We start from the raw sequence: 19,315 nt of genomic DNA, 5'->3' as shown, positions 1-19,315 counted from the left end.
CCCACCAGCAGATGATCAAGAGAGTATCCAACCTTTGCACATATGCTGAGGCACATTGTGTCTAATCCTATAGTAGGAGAACATAAAAATTTGAAGGGGTAACGAAGAGCATGTGCTTCAGTGATTTTGGAGATTTGACAGTGAAGTCATTGTCTTCCTCAGGGATCCTTCTCTGTAGCTGCCCTATGGAAATCATACTCTCAAGATCTGTTGGTACATATGTGTGTGGCCGTTGCAGCAGTAGTGTTACATTTTGGCACTCATTTTCCAGTTCATATCTACCTTGTATGATGTCCTAGTGACAGGAAGGGTAATACTCTATAGGAACTGGTCATTGGCCTGTTAATCATTCTAATCATTTTGCAGCTTCTCCATCTTATTTGGAATGACAATTATTAGCTATTATTGCATGAAACAGTTATTTTGTTATTATTATTATTATTATTATTTTGCTGTGCTAATGCTGTATTTACATGTCATAAAAATTAATTTAGATTATTAAAGAGTCTGGCAATTGGTGTTGCATGAAATGCTGAGGGCCCCTAGAATAATATGTCAAGTCAAACCTTGCCACTCCTATGGAACTTGAGTTCTGCGTCCTTTTTCTCATAAGAGCTGTTGCATGTCATGTACTATGTTTAACTATATCAACAGCAAATCTCCATTGACTAGGAAGGTCTGCAAGGTGGTGCTGTTGATGGTATTGGTGACTTTTATCCCTCATCTTGGTTTAGCTCAACCACTAACTAGGCAGCTTTTAGTTCTTGCTGTTAAACAAAAGCTAAGATAATCTCCTCTGTATTTGTAGGGGGAGTCATTAGATATGGAACCACCTGTATCATTTAGAACCTTTTATTTCTCGCCTTGTTCTGCTATCATCAGCTTTAATTCAGTAAATATTTATTGAGTGCCTAATTCTGCATCAGGCCTTTGGTAGGTGGTAAAATAATATTTAAAAAGCAAAACGTTTCAACATTTAGAGTTTTTGCCAGTTTTGTCAGAACTTTCTGTTCTAACATATACTTGTATTTATGCATGTCTGTATGTGTACATATGTTCATGCATGTTTCCAGGTGTATGAAATCTTTGATCTACCTTCAGCGCGACATTTGCTTTAACCTCTCATCCTGTATTGGCAAAAGGTTTGAATGGAACTATAAATATTTTCCAATGAATACCTATTCTTGTCAGTGGTATTTATCTATTTTACAAGATAATTAATTATTATCAACAAAATGTAAGATCATTTTATTAACAGAAGTTTTTTGACTTCTTTGTAAGGCTGAGATATATGTAACTGAAGCTGTCGCCTTTGTTACATTGCTGAATGTCCTCTATTTTACATTTCCTCTCTCACCCTACTAGATCATTTCTAGAATAATCTCACTTTTTCCTATCTGCTAATTTTCAATGACTTCCAGAAAAAAACCAACCGAACAAATAAACTTAGGGTGGTTTAGGTATTTTCTAGATTTCGTGTTTTAAATTGTATTTAACTTTGGCTGTTTGGTTATTCAGATTATGACATCCTATACTTATTGAATCCTCATTTTGTGCCACTCTGTGCACTAACTTTTGGGTCTACAAAAGCGAATATAAGATGTTTTCTTTCCGTAAGAAGGTGATAGCTAGGCGAATGAGGTGCGCCGGCCAGGATTCTTGTTTGCAGACAAGAGAGACTGATTATTGTAAGCAGAAAAAACTTGTTGGAAGCCTGTTAGATAATTTATGGCATCACGCTATTGGAAAAGTGGGCAGCCAGGCTGAGGGGGGCTGCCAGGAAGGCTGGCCATAAGCATCTCATTTCTGTTTTGGATGCCCCACCAGCCACGGGTGTGTTGTCTCTCTCCTGCACCGATGACATCTTTTCTTCCAGCAATAGGTATTTATTTACTTAATTTTTTAATGAACCTCTTCCAGTTTCATTGTGATATATGACATGTAACACTACATGACTTTAAGGTATACATCCTGATGCTCTGATAGCTACATATACTGTGAAATGATCACCACAGTAAGTCTAGTTAATATCCATCACCTCACATGGTTGCAAAACTTTTTTAATTTTGTTGAGATAAGAACTTTAAGATCTGCTATCTTTGAAACTTTCAAATAAACAAAATGGTATTATTAACTGTGGTCACCAGGCTGCATGTGACTCCCAACCCCAGGACTCACTCATCTTATAACTGGAAGTTTGTCCTTTTGACCACCTGCACCAATTTTGCCCACTTGCCACTCCCAGGTCTGGCAACCCCCAATCTGTATCTGTTGAGCTCTACTATGTGCCAGACTATACTTTAGGGAATAGAGATACAGCAATGAACAAAAGTGAGTCATCTGTCCCAAAGAGCCTACATTCTAGGGTGGGGAGGCAGAGAAAAAACACAAAGATAAGTGAAATATAAAATATACTAGCAGGTCATTAGTTGTAGGACAAAGAGGGAAGCAGTGTAGATGGGATAGAAGAGCATTTTCACAGACCTGAAACTGAGGCAGCTGTCTAGGAGGACAAGAGTTCCTGTCAGAGGAACAGGAGTTGAAAGAGTCTGGAGCTAGAGAATTTGCGTTCTCAAGGCACAGCAAGGGGACCAAGTGATCCCGGGGGAGTGAATGACAGGGACTGTTGCAGGAGTTGAGGCTGTATGGTAAGATGTATGTGTGAAGATCACATAGGATCCGACAGGTTTAGAAGTACTTTAGTTTTCCACTGAATAAACAAGAAAGCTTGTATGGGTCAGCTGAGGCGATGTATCCATGGTAAAGGTAATGCCTGGCCCCTCTATTGCGTTTGCCTCCTTCAGAGCACCTGGCAGCACTGCTTTCTCATTCTGTAGGGAATCTTTTACCTCCTTCACTGGACCTCACAGCTCATGTTCTCGCACTGCCTCTTCTTGTGCTTTTTGCAGGGGTCTGTCCTTTTCCTTCATGGCCTTTACCTCTTCCACCGTACCTCATAGTGATGCCATTTCAGTCACCAACAAATTTTTACCTCCTCAACGGCACCTTGCAGCTGGTGTTCCTGTTCTGCCTCCTCGCCTATCAATGCCATTTCATTCTTCAACAGCAGTTCACAGCTCATGTTCTTGTGCTGCCATTTCTTATGTCTCTTTCAGGAGCATATTCTTCTCATCTGTAGACTTTTTAAAATACTGTGAGAAGCAGCCAACCCACAGTTCCACCTGCCTCACGGGCACTCTGTTTCTCAAAGGACTTACTTACTATACCAAGGGCCACCCCTACTGCCTCAGGTGTCACCTCCATCTGCCTCCAGTTCTGCGGTGGGGCCCAGCCCTCTAGGAGGGAAGCTACCTCAAACCACATACCCACTGGGGGACAATCCACTGTCTCCCCATTCATAGGGGCAGCCCGCTGAAGCACCCCTCCCATAAGGGCAGCCTGTTCTTTTCCTTGGTCAACAATGAATCCTGTCGACATCACCAATTGTCTTGCCAGTGGGTTTCAGTCCTGGGGAAGTTCACTATGGATTCAGTGAGACTTGTTCTTGGGGTGAAAGTGTTTATTACTCAGCTTTGTTCTCCCGGCGATATGTCGAGCACTAGAATTATGTCTGCATTCAACAGTCTGGAGGTCTGTAATCCTCTTTCATCTCTGCCTCTGTTCAAAGCACTGGGCAGAGCTCTTTATATAGTGACCCAGTCAATAATAGCTTATTGCCTCTGGGTGTGGAAGCAGTAGGCTAGCAGCAGGCCAGTGACATCATCAAGTAGTTTAGGTTCAGGTGAGGATCCTGGCCATAGGAACCTTGACTTTATCCACAAATACTATTAAAAAAAAAACAACTTGGAGGCAAAAACAGAATTCCCTGATTTTTTTCCTATCAGTTACCTCTCTTTTCTATGACTTATTTGTTAAGCCTAAGTAACTGTTATAATAGATTTGTAAATGAAAAGTCAAATTAATTCATCTTAACTGGCATGGTGTAGGTTAGAATGCATTTAAAGCTTACAAAAATAATTGGGATGACAAATATTTGTATTTGTGAGCAATCAAAAGGACTATTAACGTACTCACTCTGAAAATTGAAATTAGTGGAAATCCTTTTAGTTATTTGGGCAATTAATTTTTGGCCATTTCCTCTTAATTTAACAAGTGAGAAAAGGTGTTGGCATCTGGTGCATCATGATTCCTCACTATTCAAGACCAATTATTTACAATCCTCTATTGCTGTCTGGAGGTGTGGTCCTATAGAGAACCTATTTTAGTGTAAGTCCTAATTATTGATACTGTAGGTATAATTTTATTTATATTTGTAACTGTAATTATTACATTATTGTACTGTTTAAAACATCATAAAATGAGTATGCCCATGTGCCCACCTTGCACATGCGTATGCACTCTCATACACAAACATGCACTTGTGCACACATGCATGCAAAATGAGTCAATGGAACTTCTGTATTTTAGGTAGAAAAACATCACTGAATATATAGAAATAACGATAGATTGAGGAAAATTTACAGAAAGATGTGGATATTTCACATTCCACTAGTGCAAAAGATATTTCAGAAGGTGAAATAGCAGCACACACTTCAGTTTTAGCCAGACCACTTGACATATTCATAATATAATTCTATCAGGAGACTTTTTCTTCACTCATTAGCCATTTGCCTTAGATAATTCACCTTTTGAAACTAATTTTTCTCAACTAACTTCTTCTTTTAAAGGTTTTCTTTAAAAAAAAATTCTCCCATGAGTAGGAAGAGTAAATTCCTTCTCTGATTAATAAGCATCCTCTATAAATAAGTTTAATTGTGTTTTTCTTAATAAGAAAAAAATAGACTTTGTTTTTATATTTAATACTGAAATAATGGATTATTGCCAAATAGCCATATTGACAAAGCAGTTACCTAAATAATTTAGATATTATGAGAATAAAAAGTATATTAGAAATATTAGTTACTTGATGAGTCTTGAGTTTATATGTATAATAGCAAATTGATCATCATAAGTATTTTATTTTCTGGTATCTTCTGGACATGTCTAAAAATGATTTAAGGTCTATCTTCTAATACATAAGTTAGTATTACAAAATCACTTCTAGTAATTATTTGGAGACTTTGTTGTATATAAATTTACCAGAACACTAGAAGTTATCCATGTTTATTAATAAAAGGCTATTCTTCCTTCAAATATGTTGGACTTTATAGTTCATAACAATTCTTTACAAAAGTTTCCCCATACTGTAATTTATCCACACCATCTCCTCTCTCTACTTCATTCTAGATGCTGTTCCTATGTAGGTCGGCGGGGAAATGGACCTCAGGCAATCTCTATTGGCAAGAACTGTGATAAATTTGGAATTGTTGTTCATGAATTAGGTCACGTGATAGGCTTTTGGCATGAACACACACGACCAGACCGAGATAACCACGTAACCATCATAAGGGAAAACATCCAGCCAGGTGAGAGGCTTCAGATGTGCTGGGTCTAAGGTTGACTGTATAACTTTTACTCATATTTATACTATTTATTATTTAACTTCTTAAAAAGTGTGAACTGATTTTATTTTTTGATATGGTAGAATGAGTATTTTCCTTGTTTAAAAAAAATTATCCACAATGGTGTTCTTGTTTTTGCTTTTCCGTCAGACCAAATGATCTCACATGCTTTTTTAGGCTTGCTTTTCTTCTTAAGATTTAGCTGTTTTATTTCTAATCTTCTGTACTATCCAAGTTGGATGTAGGCTGTTGAACCATAAGTTAATATTATTAAATGGTTCTCTTTTAAAAGCACTTTCTATACTTAGCTCTATAATTTATGAGGTAGGGATTTAGAAAGGGTCCAGAATTTGCCATGAAACGTCCTGCTACCACAGGAATCTATATTATACCAGCAACAATTTCCGGAGAAAACTCCAGGGAAATGAGTCATTTCCAAGATAGTCTAAATAGTTTATTTGAAATGTCCTCTTAAACTTGACTGCCCTAAAGACAAATTCTTAAGAGTGTTTTCTGTATTTGGATTATAATATTTAATTAAAATTTAATATTCTCTGGAAGTTGATGTATGATGATAGCCTCATTTTAAGGATCTCATTTGTTTTAACTTTCACAAATTCATAAAGATCAGTTCATTTCAATTGCCAAAAGAAAATTCCATTGTTTGCAACTGTCCTGTAAGGTAGCATGTGTTCCAAGCATAAGCAAAGCAAAAATGTGTCTTTATTTCCTTATTCATGGCCAGTTTTAATTTACAAACATTGAATTCCTTAGAATTTCCTATAATTAACAGCATTAATCTATTTATTTGCTCATCACCGATTTCCATGTTTGTGATTTATAGAGGTATTATTGGATTTGGAATTGCCATCCTGAACAATACAAAGCAGGGTGTGGGGCATGTGCATGCATACAAATAATTGCACATGAGTGAGAAAAGTCACTATACTCTTGTGTTGAGAATACCACGGAGTCCCAGGAAGGTGTGACAAAATGTGCCCTCTTGAGTCAAGAGGGAAGTCATAAAGTACCTGAAATTTAGAAGTAAAGCAGAAGTGTTTTAAGTGCACAGAAGAGTGATAGAATTTCTAAGTTGGAAGACATAATGCCAAAGATACAATTAGAGAAAACTGGATCATTTTTATTTGCCCATTTTGGCTACATGGTAAGTTACAAGTAGGATATTAGGGAGATTAGATTGTAGGGGAACTTCTCTATGATGCTAGGGAACTTAGAATAGTATCCTTTAGCTACTGGAGAATAATTGAAGGATTGAAAGCAGAGCAGGTTCAGATTAAAAAAATAAAACAATTCTTCCATGGGATCATTAACTGATAATGGGGAAGTGTGGGTGGTAAAGATGAGGCACAAGTCATGGAAATCTATTAGAACTTTAAATAAGTAGTTTATAAGAGACAAATAAGTTCTCAGTTAAGGTAACTCAGCATGGCAGCACAGAATCCCGAACTAGCCTTCCACAGACACACCAATCTGTAGCTATATATGGAATACTTTCCTCTGAAAAAGTCCCAACAGCTAGATGAACAGTGTCTCTACAACAAAGAATTGCATTGAGATGGCATACCACACTGTCTTTTGACGAACCTTCATCAGTTCAATCTTTTCCTTAGGGGTCATTGATACATGGCTGCCAGCTCCTATGCCATTACAGTGGACCACTCAAACACCTGTTTGGGTGGATCAATGGCCCCTCAATAAAGAAAAACTGGTAGCGTTACACACATTAGTTCAAGAACAGCTTCAACTAGATAGATTGGAATTTTCCACAAGCCCGTGGAATTCCCCTATATTTGTTATAAAAAAGAAGTTAGGAAACTGGAGACTCTTACATGACTTAAGACAAATTAATGCAGTCCTTAAACCTATGGGACCTTTACAACAAGGTCTCCCTTTTCCGGCCATGATTCCAAAGGACTGGAACATGGCTATCATTGATCTTAAAGATTGTTTTTTTACAATTCTTTTAGCCATAACAGACAGGGAAAAGTTTGCTTTCACTGTCCCTTCCTTAAACTTGCAGGCCCCTTCAGAAGGATTTCAATGGAAAGTACTTCCTCAAGGAATGTTAAACAGCTCTACAATTTGTCAAAATTATGTGCATAGGGGACTCAGTACACAATCATTAATCAACACCAAGCTTTACTCTCAACAGTCTCCAATCTTCTGGAGCATGACGTTCCCACATGGTGGACAATGGGGAACAAGTTCTTACATGGTGAACAATGCAAGGGCAGTCATATCACAGAAACTGTTTTGGTCTTGATCATGCATCATGAATTATAAACAATCAAGTCAGATATGATTATTCATTCAATTTCTATACTTGATTTATATGTCAATCCCACAAGAACATATAAAGCAAATGTTAACAAACTAAAGGGAGAAATTGACATCAGTACAATCATATTTGGGGTCTTTAACACCCCACTTACACCAATGCACAGATCATTCAAACAGAAAATCAATAAGGAAACATTGGCCATAAATGACACATTAGACTAGATAGGCTTAACAAATATATAGCATTTCATCCAAAAATTGTTGAATGCACATTCTTTTCAAATGCATATGGAACACTCACCAGGACAGATCACATATTAGGCCACAAAACAAGTCTTAATAAATTCAAGAATATTGAAATCATATTAAGCGTCTTTTCTGAGCACAACTGTGAAACTAGAAATCAATTACAAGAATAGAACTGGAAAAAACATAAATGTGGAGACTAAACAACATGCTACCGAATAACCAATGGCTTATGGAAGGAATCAAAGGACAAATAAAAAACACTTAGAGACAAATGAAAGCTGAAACACAACATACCAAAATCTATGGAATACAGCAAAAAGCAGTTTGTAAGAAGGAACTTCATAGCCATATGTAGAAACAAGAAACATCTCAAATAAACAATATAACTTCACATCTAAAGGAACTAGAAAAACCAAAACAAAACTCAAGGTTAATAGATGGAAGGAGACAAAGATCAGAGTAGAAATAAATGAAATAGAGGCTGAATAGTCAATAGAAAAATCATTGAAACAAAGAGCTAGTTCTTTGAAAAGATTAGCAAAAATTGACAAACTTTAAGCTAGACTTACCAAGAAAAAAAGCAAGAAGGTGAAAATAAAATCAAATGAAAGAGAAGTTCCAGTTGATACTACAGAAATCCAAAGGATCATAAGAAACTACTAGGAACACTTATATGCTAACAAATCAGAGAGTCTAGAGAAAATGGATAAATTTCCAGAAACATACAATTTTCCAAGGCTAAATCATGAAGAAATAGAAATCTGAATAAACTAAGTACCAGTAAAGAGATTGTTTATTTGGGAGATTTTTGATTACTTATTCAAATAGTCCAGAAGCAGATGGCTTCCCTGTTGAATTCTACTAAATACTCAAAGATTTAACACATCCTTCTCTAATTCTTCCAAAAAATTGAAGAGGAGGGAATGTTTCAAAATTCATTTATAAGGCCAGCATTAACCTGAGAGCCAAACCATCAAGGACACCACACAAAAAAATAAACTTACAAGTCAATATTAATGATGAACACAGATACAAAAACACTCAACACAATATTAACAAATGGAATGCAAGAGTACATTAAAAGGATTATATACCATGATCAAATGGGATTCATTCTGGGGATGCAAGGATGGTTCAACATCCACAAATCAATCCTTGTGGTACACTACAATCAAATAAAATATAAAAATCATATGGTCATCTCAAGTAGATGCAGAAAAGCACTTGACAAAATTCAAAGTCCATTTAAGATAAGATCTCTCAAAAAGTGGATATAAGGGGAATGTACATCAACATAATAAAGGCCATATATGACAAACCCACAGCTAATGCCATTCCCAATGGTGAAAAGGTGAAAGCTTTTCTTGTAAGATTAGGAACAAATCAAGTATTTGTCACTTTTTTTTTAACATAGTATTGGAAGTCCTAGTCACAGCAATTAGGCATAAAGAAAAAGAAAAGAATACAAATCAAAAAGTAAATTGTCACTATTTGCAGATGACATGCTACCATATATAGAAAACCATGAAGACTGCACCAAAAAAGTTTTAGAGCTAATTAATTAATTCAATAAAATTTCAGGATGCAAAATTAATGTACAAAAATATGTTGCCTTTCTATACACTAATAACAAATTATCAGAAAGAGAAATTGAGAAAAATAATCCCATTTACAATTGCATTATAAAGAATACCTAGGAATAAATTTAACTAAGGAGATGAAAGACCTAAACTCTGAAAACTATAAGACATTGATGAAAGAAATTGAAAGAAGACACAAATAAATGGGAAAATGTTCTGTGTTTGTGGATTGGAAAAATTAATATTATAATGTCTGTATCATCCAAAGCAATCTACATTGTCAATGCAATCTTATCAAAATTCTAATGACATTTTTCACAGAGCCAAAAGAAATAATTGTAAAATTTATATGGAACCACAAAAGACCACAAATAGCTAAAGAAATTTTGTGAAAGAGCAAAGCCAGAGATACAATGTTTTCTGATTTCAAACAATAGTAAAAAGTATCATCATCAAAACACTACAGAATTGGCATAAAAACAGGCATATAGATCAGTGGACTAGAATAGAGAGAGCCCAGAAAGAAACCCACACATATATGGCAAATTAATTTATGATTAAAGAGGCAAGAATATACAATGGGTAGAAAACAGTCTCTTCAATAAATGGCACTAGGAAAGTTGGATAGCTACATGCAAGAAAATGAAACTGAATCATTATCTTGCATCATTAATGAAAAAGGAACTCAAACTGGATTAAAGACCTAATTGTAAGATCTAAAACGATAAAACTCCTAGAAGAAAACACAGATGGTGAGCTCCTGGTCACTGGTCCTAACAATCGGTTATTTTGGATCTTACTCCAAAGGCAAGGTCAATAAAAACAAAAATGAACAAATAGGATGACATCAACCTGAAAAGCTGGGTAGTGAAGGAAACATTAACAAAACGAAAAAGCAACTTACTGAATGGTAGAAGATATTTGCAAATGATTTATCTGATAGGGGGTTAATATCCAAAATACATAAAGAAGTCATACAACTCAATGAAATAAAACAATCCAATTAAAAATTGGGCAGAGGATTCATTTTTGCAAAGAAGAAATACAGATGGGGGACAGGCACATGAAAAGATGCTCCACATTGCTAATCATCCAGGAAATGCAAATCAAAACCACAAGATATCACCTTACTCCTGTCAGAAACTTTATCAACAGGACAAGAAATGACCTGTTTTGGGGAGGATGTTGAGGAAAGGGAGTTCTCATACATTATTGGTGGGAATGTTAAGCTGGTGCAGTCACTATGGAAAGTAGTATGAAGATTCTCCAAAAATTAAAAATAGAACTACCAAATGATCTAGCAAACACAAGTTCAAAAAGATACATGCACTTTCATGTTTATTGCAGCATTATTTGCAGTAGCTAAGATACGGAAGCAGCCTCAGTGTCCATCAATAGGTCAATGGATAGAGAAGATGTGATACATATGCACAATGGAATATTATTCAGACATTTAAAAAAAAAGACATTTTGCCGTTTGCAACAACATGAATGGACCTAGAGGGCATTATGCTAAGTGAAGTAAGTCAGAGAAAGGCAAATACAGAGAAAGTATGATTTTTACTTAGGAGTGCAATCTAGAAATAAATAGAACAAAACAAAACACAGATTCACAGAGACAGAGAACAGAGTGGTGGTTGCCAGAGGAGAGGAGGCTTGGGGCCACTTATAATTGGTGAAGGGGATCAAGAGGTACAAATTTCCAGTTATAAAAGGAATGCCATTGGATATATTGTACAGCAAGGGGAATATAATCAACATTATTGTATTAACTCTGTATGGTGACAGACAGTAACTGGACTTATTGTGGTGTCCAGTTACCAAGGTACACAAATGTTGAATCACTATGTTACACACCTGAAATGACTATACTGCTGTATGTCAATTATGCATCACTGAAAAGAATGGTGAAATAATCTGCAGTGTTCAGTGTCAGAGAAAAATAAATAAAACATATACTGCCAATACGGAAGACTAATGCTTGAGAATATGTTCATCTTTTACTTTATATTATTAGGAATGAAAGAAAGAGGGGGTAATATTTCTGAAAATTATCTCAATTACCAATTCATTGAGAACAAGTTGGCTATGACCACAGCTGTTTCCTTTATTATGCGGAGAAAACGTTTTAAAGGAAGTCACTTTCAAGCATGATTCTTGCTCTGGTTCAACATAAATAAGTGTGCAAAATAAGCAGAAAGTGTATAAATATTACATAAATGTACAATACTTGACATTGTACTAAACAAATTATGGCTATTCGTACTTTGGTGACTCAACACTCAGGCCAATAGAAGAAATAATTTATTGAGTGAGATTTCCTGAATATTTGGAACTCCTGTAGCAGAGCAATTCTAGAATGAAAGAGTTTGTGCTGGAGATTAATTTTCAACAGTTATGACTTGCCCTAGCCTGGAAGCTCAAGACCAAGTGTTATTCAAGGGCAATGCCTAAGAAGTGCAGACTTTAGCCTTACATTTTTATGCAAAATTAGTGAGTGTGATAGGAGCCAAATTGGTATGAGGATTGGATTATTTTAATCCACTTTAGAATAAACCTTCAAAAGGGAGGCTTCCCATTTGTTTATTGTTTTGTTGAGTTTCTCTGGGCCTTTGCATCTCTTCTCTCCTCCCTCTTCTGTGTGTTTCATTTTCTTTATTTGGATCATGTATTGCCATGTTCTGTTTAACCAGCACAAAACACTGTGTTATACACATGCTAAATGCTCAGTTATAAGCATCAAAATGTATGACTGAAGTTGCTTCATGTTCCAGTTTCAGGAATTTTTATGAAACATTGTGTTTTAATTACAGAATATGTTCCCATATCATGCCTGAGGTTGAGCTCCGCAGCAGGTTTTAGATTAATATTTATAAAGTCAACTCCATAGCTTATGAAAACCTTGTCTTAGAATTGGACATGTTAAAATACACTTATTCTTCTGTATGAAGAAGAGAGTGTAATGGTTGCTTCTATGAGAGGTTGTAAAGAATGATGGGTATTTCCTGAGAATGGTTATAGTCCAGATAGACACCAGAAATTTGTGGAGCATTTATTTCACATGGGCAGACCAACTCATTAAAAACTACTTATTGTGTAAATTCAGTGAAAGGTAGACTAAAACACTTTAGAGAGGGATTTGGGTTCCATAGCCGCAGGCTGGTTCTGTGTCCTTCAGGCTCAAGTCTATACCAGATTTCTTTATGACGTGTAGAAGAGATTATACTCAGCAGCATCATTTGATTTCTTTATTGCCTTCTGGAAAACTTTTTATTAATGTGACATTTTTATCTTTAGTAGTAATATGGCAGTTGTAGTAAAACCCTAGTTAGATGAGTGTTGTGATAGTTCCATTTTGAGCTCCAACCTTGAATTTGGAATTCTAATAACTCACCTTTGATTTTAGGTATTTCAAAAGTTTTTAAGTTATATGAAATGAGATATACAAACAGCCAATTTAGGCTGCTTCAATTGTGAAAACTGAATCACTGAGACCTAAACTCTATGTGAGAAAATTCTCCACTTCTGGAGCCATTGATATAGATCTAAATATTTAATGCTTTGTTATTTTCAAATTTCAAGAAATAATATTACAATGCAGATGCTAACAGCCACTTGAGAAACTTCCTAAAATGATTTCTGGAATTTAAAATAACAATTGTGAAAAGCAAATAAATAAATAAATAAATGAAAATAAAGCCCTGAAGCATATTCTTGATCAAAAATGTCTTCTAGGTAGAGGTTGGGGTAGGATTCATCAAAGAGAATGTTGCCTCAGTTTTGAATGAAATTTGCTGCTGTTGTTTTACCTTTGGTGACACACATGGCTGAAGCCTGCAGAGTTGGGTGTACATGCACATATTTTTATATTTTTCTCAGTGTTTCATAGAAAGAATCTCAGAGGAAGATAATTTTTGTGGGTCTTGGCAGATGTAGTCATAAGAGGAAGGTGGGAAACTCACTAGGTGAAATTGTAACTGTGTATGTTTCCTGCAGTACTGAAAAAAGCATTAAGATTTTAGAGAAACAAATACGATGAATCCACATTTTTGCCAAAATTAACTTACTGATGAAACGCAGAAGTACTCTTAAATGTGAATTAAGCAAACACAGTGGCACTGGACATAGCTTTGCACATACCTGGGTGTTGTTGGGATGCAAATGGTGCTGGGATGGAAGTGCAGTCAGTGTGAAGGTCAGTGAAGAGCAGGTGCTGCTCTTGGAGCGGCTCTTCTCTTCTCTTCCCGGTGCATTAAAAGCTTCTCAAGTGTCTGTGTCACTCTTAGGTCAAGAGTACAACTTTCTGAAGATGGAACCCGGGGAAGTGAACTCCCTTGGAGAGGGCTATGACTTTGACAGCATCATGCACTACGCCAGGAACACCTTCTCAAGGTTGGAGTCTCAGGTTATACCTCTTGACTTTTAATTCCTTTACTCTGTGAGGCTCTCCACAAAGCTATGTGTATGATTAGAACTATGGCCACTGTCAAATCGTGCTGCCCTTAAGTACAGATATACTTGACTGGCATTTAGTGCCAGCACCAGGCATTTGAGACTTTAAGAGAAAATTTTCACATTTCCTATCAGATATGTAAGTTCCAAGAATTAAATGGTATGAATTATTTGAACTATATTATATTCCTAAATCATGAAAAAAAGTTCTGTTAAAATGATTATCAACCAATTAGCTTGTTAAATTGACAAAATAATATTTAATGAAAATTGGGCATTCGCTAGTCAAATAGGGCCTCAGTTGTTAAGTTGGAGTGTTATATTCTATGTGTGACTTGTGTTTCAACCCTGTGTTTTCTATTTCTCAAACACTAATTATACTCAAAAATAGCTAATTTAATTCTCAAAAGACATGTTAGGAAGATATTTAATTTCATATAATTTAAAATTTCACCATTAATTAACCTTAAAATTATTTCATTAATGATTGAATGCTTTTTAAAGAATATAATAAATTTAGGTTTTGATTACTTCAGTCCAAAGAGATATCATCAAGGAACTAGGCCCCAGGTAAGGAATTTGGAACTGTTAAGCCATTGAAGTCATCTGCTTTTCCTATTTTATGTCCATTTTACCCTCATATGTCCACTCCAACTGATTCTTTTTGCCCACTTATATCTATTTCACAATTCATCAATATTTGTTTCTAAGGCAAGGTCAGGAAGAAAACAATAAATTCAAATTATTTCCCATTTAAAAAAAGTTATCAGTGCAAAGTAAGGAAGGATGTGTAAATGAAGTCTTAATGCTTGGATATATTTTTTAATCATGCTATTTTGAAAAGACCAGACTTTAATACCAAATGTTTTTTTAAAAAATTATTTTCTTCTGAAATATGTACATATGTTTTACATATATTGTTTAAATATAACTGTCCAAATACTTATTGTTTCTGGAGTTGAATTTGTACTGATAGAAACACAACCATAATATTGGCCTGAAGTTAAAGAGTTATAAAACTTTACAGGTCCATGCTGAGAGTTGAGTTTTCCTTAGAAACATGTGACAAATGGTGATTCGGGTCCCAGGTCAGCCAAGGCACCTCACGTATGCTGTTGAGTTATAGTACTTAGAACTAAATTGAGTTTTGATTCCTTGAAACACAGGAGGTACTGGAAAGTGGAGAAATAATTTATTCTTTCTATCTTTGATTGATTATGAATCTATGCCAAAGCTTAGATATGTATTTCCCCTTATTCTGTATGTCTTCTGCATTTTTAAATTGCTTCTTTTCCATAAATGATTCTACCCTTTCTCTCTAGTCCACATGCCTCCCCCCACCACACACACACTCCTTGGTGTTGCATGCCAACCATTCTTGACCTAATACTTTATCTTAATGATTCAAAATTTTTCTATTCAGCTCTCCTAATAAGCTTATATTCCTATAGTGAAAGCTACCATATCTACCTTTTAGAAGAAGTAATCTAATTCACATTATTTTATTGTTTTGATCTTTAAAGAGGATGCTTACTAACGTGCATGTATTTAAAAAAATAAACTTCAAAAGATGAAATATTTGACACAGTTTTCAGATACCACCTCTAAAGTATCTGATTTTTTGTGTGTAGTAAAAAACACACAACATAAAATTCACCCTGTTAGCCATTTTTAAGTGTACAGCTCAGTGGTGTTAAGTACATTCATATTGTTGTCAAACATCTCCAGAACTTTTTCATCCTGGAGAACTTAAAAACAACAGCTTTCCATCTTCCCCTTCTCTCTGCCTCTGGGAACCACCATTCCTCTTTGTTTCCATAAAATTGGTTGCTTTCGATTCCTCTTCAGGTGGAATCATGAGCATTTGTCCTCTTGTGACTGGCTTATTTCACTGGTCACAACATTCTCAGGATCCATTGATGTTGCAGCAGAGAACAGGATTTCCTTGCTTATTAAGGCTGAATATTATTCCCTCGAATGTTTATCACATTGTTTATCCCACCCATTGATGGACATTTGAGTTGCTTCCACTTCTTGGCTTTTGTGAATAGTACTGCTGTGAACATGGGTCTGGGAATACGTCCTCCGTACCTCACCTTCAGTTTTTATGGCTATATACCCAGAGGTGGGAGTGCTGGATCATAGGACAGTGCAATTTTAAAGTTTTTGGAGACTCTGTATAATGTGCTCTATAGTAACTGCACCAGTTTATAGTCCCACCAATCATGCCCATGGTTCCAGTCACACTATAGCCTCACCAACATGTGTTACTTATGGATCTTTTTGTAATAATCACCATCCTAATGGGTGTGACATGTCTCATTTTGGTTTTGATTTGCATCTCTCTGATGATTAATGACATTGAGCATATTTTCATGTGCTTTCTGGCCATTTGTATATTATCTTTGGAGAAATGTCTATTCAAGTCTTTTGCCCATTTTTAAATCAGATGATTTGATTTTTTTGTTGTTGAGTGGTAGGATTTCCATATATATTCTGGCTCTTTATCAGATATCAGATTTGCAAATATTTTTTGTCCTTTTCACTCTGTAGATTGTTTCCTTTGCTGTACTGAAGCATTTTAGTTTTGATTAAGTTCCATTTGCCTTTTGCCTTTGCTGCCTGTGCTTTGGTGTCACATCCAAGTCCAACATTGTAAAGGTTTGCCTCTGCGTTTTAAAGTTTTACGTCTTATGTTTAGGTCTTAAAATATTCTGAGTTGGTTTTTGTATATGGCTTAGATAATGGTACAATACCATTCTTTTGCATATGAATATCCCAATGGTATTTGTTGAAAAGGTTGTCTTTTCCCTATTGAATGGTCTTGACAGTCTTGTCAAAGATCATTTTCTATATACACTAGGGTTTATTTCTGGGGTCCTTATTCTATCCCATGGGACCATTGGTCTGTCTTTATGCCAATATCACACTGATTTGATTACTTTAGTTTTGTGTTATGTTTTGAATCAGGAAGTGTGAGTCCTCTAATTTTGTTCTTCATTTCTTTTTTTTTTTTTTTTTTGGTTATTTGAGGTCCTATCAGATTCCATATGAATTTTAAGACTGTTTTTTCTATCTTTGCAATAATTTTTATTGGATTTTGGTAAGGGTTGTATTGAATCTGCAGATCATTTTGAGTAATGGGGACATCTTAACAAATTAAGTTGTCCAGTCCATAAACATGGGAGGTTTTGCCAAAGTACCATGTTCTTTTTGATGCTATTTTAAATGGAATTACTTTCTTAGTTTCCTTTTTGAATTGTTCATTATTATTATATAGAAATGCAACTGATTTTTATGTGTTGATTTTGAATCCTGCAGCTTTGTTGTATTCATTTATTAGTTCTAACAGTTGTTTTTGTTTTTTGTGTTTTTTTTGGTGGACTCTAGGATTTTCTGCATTTAAGATCATGTGATTTGAAAACAAAGATGATTTTTCCAATTTGGATATCTCTTACTTCTTTTTCTTGTCTGATTGCTCTGCCTAGGACTTCTAATACCATGCTGAGTAGAAGTGGTGAGAGTGGACATCCTTGCCTTGCTCCTGATCTTAGTGGAAAACCTTTCAGTTTTTTGCCATTGAGTATAACATTGGCTATAGGCTTTTCTATATGGTGTTTAGTATGTTTAAGGTAGTTTCCTTCTATTCCTAGTTGATGCGGTGTCTTTATCATGGAAGGTGCTGATTTTTGTCAAATGCTTTTTCTGCATCAATTAGATGAACTTGTGGTTTTTGTCTTTCATTCTGTTATTGTATTATAGTTTCATAGATATTATAAGTTTTATAGTTTCTTCTGTTCTGAACCCACAGGGTCTATAAAAGTTTTAGTTGTTTTTATGACTGCAGCCCATCAGCAGATTTAGGTACTTGTGGGAGAAAAAGGGCTGGGCATATGGAGTTTTTATACACATGAGTAATTTGTAATGTTTGTGCTTGCCAACTGGGTCTTACCATTTTTCGTTAATAAAAGAATTGTAACATTTTATGACATATTTTTAAAAGTATAGTTAATTCATTCTTCTAATGTAGGTAAAATAAATGAAGATTAGTAAGTGAAGCCATCCATGATCTGTTTCTGGCCAACTGATGGAAGGTGTTTAGGATGGGCCTGCAGTGCTCAATGACCTGGATGTGGAGGGAGAGAATAGGTAACTTCCTGACCACGAAGAAGGAACAGAAGGATGTGTGACTGACCTCCTTCTGAATGGAAGGGAGTTCCCCTCAGTAGACAGAAGGAATCAGAATTCACCATTCTACTGTCTGCTTTGAATATGTCCACTTGACCTGTTTAAATTGAATCTCTTGGAAACTGAAAAAAAAAGGAAATTTTTCAAAGACTACAAATCTGTTTTTAGAAACAGAAAATAGTGAATATTTCATTAGTGCCGAAGTCCTGCAGAGACTGTCACACTTCACTAACTTGGACTTACTTACTAATGTGTCTGTTAATTCAGGGCTAGTTGAAGAAGGGTTTTCCCCCACTGCCCATGACTCGGCTCCCTGTGCAGGGGCGCTGGCCTCACGGGGGCTGCACCCTGTAGTAGGCATGAGCTCTCCCTTTTCCTGGTCAGTTCCCATGAAACCTTAGCCCCCCATCCCTCCCTGCAGCTCAGGTAGGACACACGTGGAGTCCTGCAGATTCTTAGGTTTGGTTTTAGAGCTCCCTTCTCTATTTGGGTTATCCAGGGTTTATTAAAAGTTCATCACCATTATCTGGAAGCCAGGGAGTTAGTCACAAATGACTCACAGATCATGTCTCTCCTCTGTTTACCATCCTCCAGGTATAACAGCTTTCCTTGGGTTGAAAGTTCCGTTCTCAGACACCCAAGCATCTCAAGGGGCCTCCCGTCTTTGGGCTGCTGTATTTCTTGTTCTTTCTCTCTGGAATTCTCTCCCCCAGTTTCCCACATGCCCTGACGGTCACTTCCTGCAGGTTTGGCTAAAAGGGCAATTTCCAAGCGAGTTTTTCTGTGATCACTATTTGAAAGCTACCCCATCACTGTACAGTCAGTACCCGTCTTTTCTCTTTTTCTGCAAAGTGCTTGCCATTACCTCAATTACCAATGTTTTGTTTAATGTCTTTCTCCTGCATTAGAATGTGAGAATCCTAAGGGGAGGCAGTGTTTTCTCTTATTTACTGCTATAAATCTAGACCTATAACAGTGCTTAGTAAATATTTCCTAAAGAAAGGAAAGAGTAGAGCTGAAAACATTCTTTTAACCTGCAGTTTAAGTGCGATTTTTTCATTTATAAATTTTGGAAAGGAATGT

At 35.9% G+C, this 19,315-nt stretch overlaps 1 protein-coding gene across 2 annotated transcripts in view; it reads left to right on the top strand.

Annotated features, from left to right (window-relative positions):
• The window catches only part of TLL1 (tolloid like 1), a 184,090-nt gene that overhangs the window by 80,406 nt on the left and 84,369 nt on the right, over positions 1-19,315 (top strand). For both annotated transcript variants that reach the window (XM_036889090.2, XM_036889091.2), the window contains exons 6-7: positions 5,248-5,426; positions 13,879-13,984. In XM_036889090.2, the coding sequence (XP_036744985.2) occupies positions 5,248-5,426; positions 13,879-13,984 (285 nt within the window). The remainder of the gene's footprint in view (positions 1-5,247; positions 5,427-13,878; positions 13,985-19,315) is intronic.

This window comes from Manis pentadactyla, chromosome 1, assembly GCF_030020395.1.
Source record: "Manis pentadactyla isolate mManPen7 chromosome 1, mManPen7.hap1, whole genome shotgun sequence".
Taxonomy (NCBI): Eukaryota; Metazoa; Chordata; class Mammalia; order Pholidota; family Manidae; genus Manis; species Manis pentadactyla.
Note: the sequence above shows the minus strand (reverse complement) of the source record. Positions and strands in the feature narration are given on the sequence as shown.